Source organism: Aulonocara sp. 'chitande type north' Nkhata Bay, linkage group LG14, assembly GCF_057382095.1.
Source record: "Aulonocara sp. 'chitande type north' Nkhata Bay isolate Kocher_YH1m ecotype deep benthic linkage group LG14, A_spYH_male_GT1.1, whole genome shotgun sequence".
Lineage (NCBI taxonomy): Eukaryota > Metazoa > Chordata > Actinopteri > Cichliformes > Cichlidae > Aulonocara > Aulonocara sp. 'chitande type north' Nkhata Bay.
In genome coordinates, this window is record NC_141357.1 from 30,914,761 (window position 1) to 30,923,917 (window position 9,157).

The following is a 9,157-nucleotide window of genomic DNA, read 5'->3' on the forward strand; positions in this document are numbered from 1 at the left end:
TGTGGCCAGATACTTCTTTGAGGCTGTTCAAGAACAGGGTGGTATGCAATATACTAAAAAAATGGGGGGTTAAAAAAGATTACATTTTGTTAATAAATTTATTTTTTCATCATTCACTAATTATCTTCAGTTTGTGTCTTTAGGCTGTCCTCAAATGATTCGGGGGGACAGAGGAAAGGAGAACCTTGTTGTGGGTCAAATGCAGATGGCATTTCACATGCGAGATCTTGGGAATCAGGCATGGAGGTGCTTCAGAATGGGGACATCAGTGCACAACCAGGTATGTCTTTAAGCTGGTAAATGACTATTTCTAAAGTAACAACCTGACAACAAAACTGATAATGTCATGTTTCTGTTGTTTAGAGAGCTGAATGTTTCAACAGTATTTTAAAGCGGACATGGATTAAGAAATGGCTGACAACATTTGAGGTAAAGCAAATCTTTCACCTGTAAAACCTATTAACAAAGACTAGCCATCAAAATTTCGTTAAACATACGATGGATTAGTTTATCTGAAAACACAAGGCCAGAATCTGTGTTTATGTACATCTGTACCTTTTCACTAATGAAATTCTCACCTTCACAACTTATGTCTTTTTCAAAACAACATGCGTAGGCCATGATGGAGTCTGGGATCCTTGAACTGGACAATCCTGTGCACATGTAAGTCAATATTTTTAGACATGAAAAATAATCAAGCAGCAGTATGAAAGTATGTGGTCTAGGAATGCCTTTGTTTTTTGAGTACTGATTAAAATTTAGCTTTTACTTATTCTACCTCAAAGAAGCAGATGAACATATTAATTTTTTTAATTCTCCTTTTTCATAGCAACTGCTTGCAGTACTCACACTTGCCACTGCTTCAAAGAGACTTAAAAACGGAGCAAACAGTTTGGAACACCCATGACATCCGCAAGCAACGCAATGCACCTGGTCCATTTGGGAAACCCGACCTTCTGTTTACCTCACCACCTCCTGGTATGTCATTTGAAAGCCTGTGGGGTTTTATTTTTTTGTTTGTTTTTTAACTTTCATTACCGTAATTGTCGGGCTATAAGCCGCTACTTTTTGCACAAGCTTTGAACCCTGCGGCTTTTAGTCAGGTGCGGCTTTTCTATAGATTGTCCATGATTTTTGTGATATCGTAAGACGATTTGTTTTGTTTGTTCCGCTGTTGTACGGCACTACGTTGCCTGGCGGAAGGATCGGGGTTCAAGAGTGGTATGTTGGTCACATGTCCATCCGCCAGGCAACATAGTGCCGTACAAGTAGCGCGAAAAACAAACTTCAAAGTAGCGCTATGCGTTCAGCGGGAGTCGTGGATGACGAGCGGCGATAAACTTGCGAAAAGCAAGTTGTGCTCAACTCTACCGGTGGATTCTGACAGCGTGGAAAAGTGTGCAAACATCCACGATCACCAACGGATTTCGAAGGGCTGGACTGCTGCATGATGAAGAGGAGGACACCGCCACGGCCCTTCAGAGGGTGTTCGACTGACAATGACAATGAGGATTATCTTTGGTTTTGAAAGTGACAACGAAGGAAAGAAGCTGAGAGTGGATGACGAAGCCATCCTGAGCCTGTTCGTTTCCGACACTGGAGAAGAGGACTTTGGTGGTTTTAGTGCGCAGGAAGATGGTGGTGAATGACTGACTTTTCTTCTTGTTAAAGCCGTGTCACTGCACCTGAGCCTAAAAGGTAGTCTGAATCTATTTTTCTGGTGTGCTGTAGGTTACTGTTATGTACTACATTTGTTACTCATTTATGAAGCACAGCACATGTGCAAATATGTACCCATAACTTGATTTTCAAAATATTAATAAAAGGGGTGTGTCTCCAAACAGCCATCTCTTTCCTGACAATTCGCTTTGTGCATATTCTCTTACATATGATAAGTCAATATTGAAACACCCGCGGCTTTTGGTCAGGTGCGGCTAATGTATGTACAAAACAGGATTTTCCCCTGATTTTAGCTTGTGCGGCTAATATTCAGGTGCGCTTTGTAGTCCGGGAAATACGGTAGTTTACTTTTACTTTGATATAGCACTCTTCACAGGATAAAAACCACAAAGTGGCTTCACAATAATATAAAACAGATAAACATAAAACAGCACAATCGAACATACAGAATAAATGCAATCAAGGAAACGTAATGATGGAGGCAGAGCATTCCATGACCTGGGAGCCACCGCTTTGGAGAATCTCTTGCCTCTGGTCTTCTGGTGGGACTACTAACAGCCATTGATTAGATGATCACAGGCTGGGAGAGGGAGCGTGGGGTTCTATAAGATCAGAAATTAAGGCAGGAGCTTCACGATTCGGAGCATTGAAAGTCATTACTAAAATTTTAAAATGAATTTTCTAAAATATACTGGAAGCCAGTGTAATGAGCGTAAAACTGTTATAATGTGCTTTCTCTTTTGTGTCTTCCGAAGAAGCCTACTTGTAGTACAATAAGAGATTTCTGAATTTCTACTGTCAATACTAAAATGGCTTCATATTGACACCTTTAACTAAAAATTTATCTAAATGTTTGAGTGATATTTCCATCTTTAAGTTTCTGTAATAACATCTGTAAACACTGACTGCTTCTTATACAGGTTCTAGAACAGCTTTGTCATTATTCATTTATTTTTAACATTCAAAGTGAACATCTTTTCAATATTGTCTTTCATTCGCAGGATATGGCAATGTGCTGCACATTGTTGACCCAGACCTTTTAGACTATGCCAAGCAATTAATCTGTGAGAGGGAAGAGCCTTCACTGGTAGCAAACCAGGAATTCAGAGACATGTGCCAGAACATTTTAGAAAACAGCCAGTTTCCCTGCACACCTGATGGTTGCCTTGCTGCATACCTCATGCTAGTCCAAGAGCTCACAACTGCCATGAACAGAAATGCAGTTCCTACACCTTCTACGTTTGCCGAGGCAAATGACATATACATCTTTCTGAAGAGAGAGAGGATGGAAGGTGCACCAGTAAACATTTCCAATGACCAATAAAATCATACAACAGTGTTTGTTAACATTTATTTATCCTTGTTTAAAATCAACAGGTAATTTGAAAACTGTCTGACCAACAAAATGTACAATAAAATGTTGAAATACAATTGACAAGGTGCCATCTTTCATAATGATTCAGTGTTTCATTTACCACAACTTTTGTTAACAAAATGTAGAACATAATTCACATTGAAAGACTTTTGAACTGCAGACTGTAGCAACATTACCACTTGTAGCCATATCGGCTCGTAAGATCAAGGCCTGACTTGAGAAACTTAACAACATCAGATGCGGAAGGCCTTGAGTCTGGGTCATAGCTCACCAAACCACCAAGAAAACTGTTTTTGTCACTGAGATGTGATAGGGCATGTGGTGGGGTTTTGGTGGCCATTAGTGCAGCCAGTTCTCTTTGTTTTTTAACCATCCACGGAGCGGAACCCGTCAGGATCTCCAGATATGTGGCTCCGAGGGACCACATGTCTGTCTGGAACGAGGCCTCTTCAAACATCAGTATGCATTCAGGGGCCATGTAAAGATATGTGCCACCAGCTGGACCAGTAGCCTGGGCAGTGAACTTACTCCCTTGACGAAGCATCACAGTGTCTCTTATGTTTGCCATGCCCCAGTCTGTCAGGACTGCCTTTTTAGAAGGGTGGTGAACCTATAAGGTATACATATGAGAACTTACCAGGTTGTCTAAAATTTCACAAATGTTATCAAAAATGTCATTCCAAAGACCACAGCTCATAATTGGGGAAAAAAAAAAAAAACCCTCAAAGCTTTTAGCACCCAGATCACCCAATCACTGCAGATTTATTCTGAGATTGTTTATTATACCAAACATTAAAATTAACAGATTGGTTAATGATCCAACCCGGTTTTATAGTCCTGTGCATTTTTTAATCCCCATTCCACTTAAGCAAGTGGTACAGACTAATAAAAGAATAGAAACTTTCAGTTTGTAAAGCCTAAACTTACAACATGTTTGGGAATTTTGTAGGTGTGCAAGAACCAACATATTAAAGAAAAATTGGACTATTAAAGAAACAATGTAAGGCTTCTTACTTTAAAAAAAAATCCTTTATATGAATATGCCAGAAAAGTTTCTCATTGTTCAAATGTAGTGTTTAATAGACTGAAGAGAATAAAGTTAAATAAATAATATACTATTTTTATTTTGATCTTCAAAAACAAAGTGGAGAAAAAGAAAAATACAGTATGGCTTACCATGACATTTGCTGGCTTTATATCCTGGTGAATGATTCTCTGTGCATGGATGTACTCTACTGCCATGGATAAGTCCAGTGATATGAAACCGGCATCATCCCCTTCAAGCTATCAAGACAATATATAATATTAATAAAACAATGCGTAGCCAGGTGTGACAATCTAACATGTCTACCACTGGAAATGTATTACTTCAAATAGGATTAGTATTCAAATGCAATTGCCATTTCAATTTCAATAAATTACAATGGGACCTAAGACCAACAAAGTCAATGTTTGGCGGTGACAATCAAAAAGCCCTGATTGCAGTCCTCTTGCGAAACTGTAAGCAGAGGTGAATGGTGTGTGTGAGCAAGGTGGCCAACCAATCTGACTCAGTTACACCAGTCCTGTCTGGAGGACTGGACAGAAATTCCTGAAAAATATTGTAAGAATATTGTAGAAGAAAACCTAAAATGTCTGGACCTCATCCAAGTAAAAACAGCAATTCTACCAAAACAGTAAGGGAGCTTATTATTAAAAATTTAAGATTATTCTTTTACTAAGTTGGTACTTTTCTGGCATTTGACAATTAAAGATCATTTTGGTAATTCTAAATGGTTGAAAACATGAGAGAAAAATAAAGGAATCAGTCTTTTTATATGTTGTACACAAAGATGGTTTCAAGTACATATTTAAACAAATGCCAGCAATAAAAAGTTCTTTTTTAATATGAGGGTATTAAGATAATTCACATCTACCTAAATGTATTAAACATAAAGTTATGAGTATTGGTACCTTCACCAAGCAGCTGTCTGTGTGAAGCACTTGCTGCAGGGTTGCGCCATGAATGTATTCAGCTGCCAACAAAAAGCAGGACTCAGTGCGGGCAACTGCCATGAGTCTGACGATGTTGGGGTGAGACAGTCTCCTAATAAAACAGAAACATGTCCGAATAAAAAAAACAAAATAGAGGCATATTATGTTACAGCTTGAGGAAGAATCGATTTTGACAATGAAAAAAAAAAGTGTGTCAAAGTTCTTACAGTGAAACATTTATCTCATGATGAATGTCGCTGTCCTCCATCCCTTGTTGGCCACACATGATCCTTTTAACAGCTGCTGGAGTACCATGAAAAGAACCTCTATATACCTTGCCAAATGTTCCTTCTCCCAGTAGATTGTCCTCACTGTATGTAATTAAAGCCTCTTCCACATATGGAACACGTGGAAGATACACTTGGGGATAAAAAAAAAAAACACAAAGTAACATCCATTAACATACAGCTACTGCTAATCATTCTTCTATTAACTGCTGGATCACTAATATCTAGGTTTACTCCAGGAACTTGAGTACCAAATAGTGAAGAATGAAAACCTTTATTTACAATTTTGTCTGATGATATGATGTTAGCCCTAAATGGGAAAGAATGCTTACATGATGGCGATTTTGGAGTTGGGTTGAAAGACTGTGCAAAATCTCTCAAAAGCCCACTACTTCCAGCACCTTCAGATAGCTCTTCAGCTCCCTCCATAGCTTCTTTTGACTCAATAACTGCATGTGGTAACATGTCTTGGCTCACTGCTCCACCTGGACCTAGAGATGACCCTACATTTTCCTCCTTCCTTTGCTTGGACTGGCTTTTCTTTCTGACTCTCCCTGTTTCAAATTCAGCTGAGCTGGATGTTTCTGCATGGAAATCCTATGAACACATTCAGCCAAGATATACTTTTTGCAGGGTGCACTGTGAAAATATCCACATTTATGACAATGATAAGAAATTAATTGTTCTGTTCAAGATGAAGCCATGGTTTTACATGTTCTGCAACACTTTGTCCTATGAGGGTTTCAGGAAGTTCATCTGCAGAATAAGATGCATATTATATACAGTAACTGTGCAATGACCAAGCATAGTAAACAAGTGTGTAAAGGTTGGAAATGTAATGCAAAACAAAAAAGAAGTCAATTTTAATGATTTAGTTAGATGTCCAGGCATTCACCTAAACTGCAACTTTCATCACCACCCACTTTAGTTACAGGGTCTTCATCTGTAAAATAACACATTAATTGCAATATATCTGAATAATGCCCAACATGGCCAGTGTACCATGTTCAATCATAACATCAAAAATATTCAATTTGGTTTGGGCAGGCACACACCTGAGATGGAACTTTGATCATCCAAACACACGACCTCTGTACAAAAAGTAAAATTATTTCATACCATACAAATTCGAGTGCTAGACAGTAGTTAATAGTAATATTGAACACTTTATTACCCAGTTGTCGTCGCCCGATGTATATTGTTCTTTTCCACATATGTGTAATATCAGAAACAGTTCCGTATTCTTTGTGGAACTCCTGCTTACTCCACCTGGTCCCGTCAGAATGGCAAAGAGTGAACTCACTCCCCTCAGTACGCTCTGGCCAGAAGCGTTCTTTGCCTGTGGTAATTAAATCATCATAGGTTTCATGGCCTTGAAGAATGATTCGAGGTGGAGCTTCGTCCATTATTAACTTCTGGTACCGTCCACACTTTCTATGAGTTCTTGGCTTCCACTCCATGGGAGCCAGTCTGACCTAGCATCAAGGAAAAAAAGGGAAATTTATTAAAAAATAAGCCAAATTTAGAAAGTTATTTTTTAATATATTGCTGATAGTCATACAGGTAGCTTCACTTTTTAACTAACCTTCAATAATGATTTGGCATGGTCCAAACGTTTATCATTCAGTGGAAACTGCCTTTTCTTTACTTGAGGCTGTAGTAGTTTCTTGGCTTTACCAAAGGCCTCTGCTGCACCTGTAATGGATGAAGCTGAAAGTTAATCAAACTGATCCACAGCGAGTTCTATATTACAAATGACCTTGAAGCAAAATAATTGTGGTTTTCTTACTGAGAAATTCATTGCCACGTGTTGAAGTAGTGTCATCTGCAATATAAATAGGGCATTGATGTGAAACATGTGGTTTATAGAATTCTACTACAATCACAGACTACTGCACAGTCATCTGCTTTCAAAATGTATTGCATCTATTAATAAAGTGGTTATTCAATCATAACCTGCTAAGCATATCATGTTAAATAAAGGAGATTGTTTTGCATGTTGTTCAAAAGTATCAAAACCTACCTGATTTTTCTGCTGTCAGGAGCTTTTTTATGTTGTTATCAAAGCCTTTTTGGGTAATCTCACCTTCAAATAAAATTTTAAAAGGGTAAGTAGTTATAGATTGACTGTAGGAGACAGATCCTACATGACTATCTAACTTTTAAATTGCAATCTTTTAATTTTGTGAGAAATTTATCTTTTTTCATTTTTATTTATTTATTTATTTTTAAATCGGGCACTCCAACAATATCATAAAGTAATAACTATATACATCTGTTAACATGCATATTAATAAAGAGAAGTAAATATGAATACCATACATGTTAAATAATTAAAGCATGATATTGTCAGGGTTCTTTGCAGTTAAAAAAATTAACTTGCAAGCATTACCAAAAAGTTTAATAAAGTGTTGGATTACCATTTTCAAGGTCTTTTTTAAGCTGCTCGTAAGCTTTCAGCTTGTCCATTTGCTGAAATGTATACAAAACAATTACTGAACAGTTTAAATTTGAATCACGTTTCACCACTGTCGCTAGCTAGAATGAATTAGCCAGACAAAAATAGTACTGATTTGGTTTCGTACAAAACTGGCTTTCCGTCTCTGATATGTAACTTTCACAACATAACTGCAACTTAATATAACACAACTGTGGCAAAAATATGAACAAAAGGGAGAAAAAGTTAAACTTACCTTGTGTCGTTAGGAGCCTGAACCACGGTAAAACTCCGGTGAGGTCAATGACCTTACGCTCTCCCACGGTCACACGTTGATGACGTATTTGGAAATCAATTCGGGTGGGACATGACAACAGCGCCACCTGCAGGAAGATTTTCTCTCTGGTACCTTGTGTTCTGATACCTGACAATTTTTTTTATGACACCTGACAACTTTTTTGTCTGACACCTGACAATTTTTTTTCTGACACCTGACAATTTTTTTTCTGATACCTGACTTTTTTTTTTTTGACAACTGACACCTGACAATTTTTTGTCTGACACCTGACAACTTTTTTTCTGACACCTGACAACTTTTTTTCTGACACCTGACAATTTTTTTTCTGATACCTGACTTTTTTTTTTTTGACAACTGACACCTGACAATTTTTTTTCTGACACCTGACAACTTTTTTTCTGACACCTGACAACTTTTTTTATGACACCTGACAACTTTTTTTCTGACACCTGACAATTTTTTTTCTGATACCTGACTTTTTTTTTTTTGACAACTGACACCTGACAACTTTTTTTCTGACACCTGACAATTTTTTTTCTGATACCTGACTTTTTTTTTTTGACAACTGACACCTGACAACTTTTTTTCTGACACCTGACAATTTTTTTTCTGATACCTGACTTTTTTTTTTTTTGACAACTGACACCTGACAATTTTTTTTCTGACACCTGACAATTTTTTTTCTGATACCTGACAACTTTTTTTTTGACAACTGACACCTGACAATTTTTTGTCTGATACCTGACGATGTCCTAAAATGTACACCGTACTGCTGCTCTCTGGCAGGTAGCTCCATGCCCTCCTGGGTTTTAAATGCACCTTAGAACACACATGCATCAACACTACAATGAGCGGGTGGAGGGAGGTTTGGAGTCTTCTCTCACCCCCATTCTCTGCGGCCTGCTGGAGCGGGGGGGCTAGGAGGAGGAGTTGGCCGGTCTGGAGTGTGGGTCCTCCCTGCTGCTGCGGAGTCGGGGCGGTCTGCCTCCCCCCACCGCAGGGAAAAGGGTAACACCACCTGGGTCTGGGTGCAGTTCCCCCCTCCAGGGGCAAGGGTACCTAGACCTGGTTCGTAGAGTACGCTTGGGGAGTGTGATCGTGTGTAC

General features: G+C 38.4%; 2 protein-coding genes across 2 annotated transcripts; one reads left to right on the top strand and one right to left on the bottom strand.

Annotated features, from left to right (window-relative positions):
• LOC147314931 (uncharacterized) lies at nucleotides 1–3,135 on the top strand. Its single transcript, XM_086262049.1, has 6 exons — nucleotides 1–41; nucleotides 144–280; nucleotides 364–429; nucleotides 617–663; nucleotides 830–978; nucleotides 2,682–3,135. The coding sequence occupies exons 2-6, from the start codon at nucleotides 155–157 to the stop codon at nucleotides 3,002–3,004; spliced, it is 711 nt and encodes a 236-aa protein (XP_086118175.1). The 5' UTR covers nucleotides 1–41; nucleotides 144–154; the 3' UTR covers nucleotides 3,005–3,135.
• A 35-nt stretch (nucleotides 3,136–3,170) lies between these two features.
• Nucleotides 3,171–8,286, bottom strand: LOC147314932 (uncharacterized). The gene is made up of 14 exons (XM_086262041.1): nucleotides 8,010–8,286; nucleotides 7,737–7,788; nucleotides 7,340–7,402; nucleotides 7,106–7,141; nucleotides 6,902–7,011; nucleotides 6,491–6,791; nucleotides 6,372–6,407; nucleotides 6,212–6,259; nucleotides 6,029–6,072; nucleotides 5,649–5,913; nucleotides 5,257–5,449; nucleotides 5,009–5,141; nucleotides 4,232–4,339; nucleotides 3,171–3,665 (listed from the first exon to the last, which is right to left on the bottom strand). The coding sequence occupies exons 2-14, from the start codon at nucleotides 7,783–7,785 to the stop codon at nucleotides 3,228–3,230; spliced, it is 1,824 nt and encodes a 607-aa protein (XP_086118167.1). The 5' UTR covers nucleotides 7,786–7,788; nucleotides 8,010–8,286; the 3' UTR covers nucleotides 3,171–3,227.
• Nucleotides 8,287–9,157: the final 871 nt, after the last annotated feature.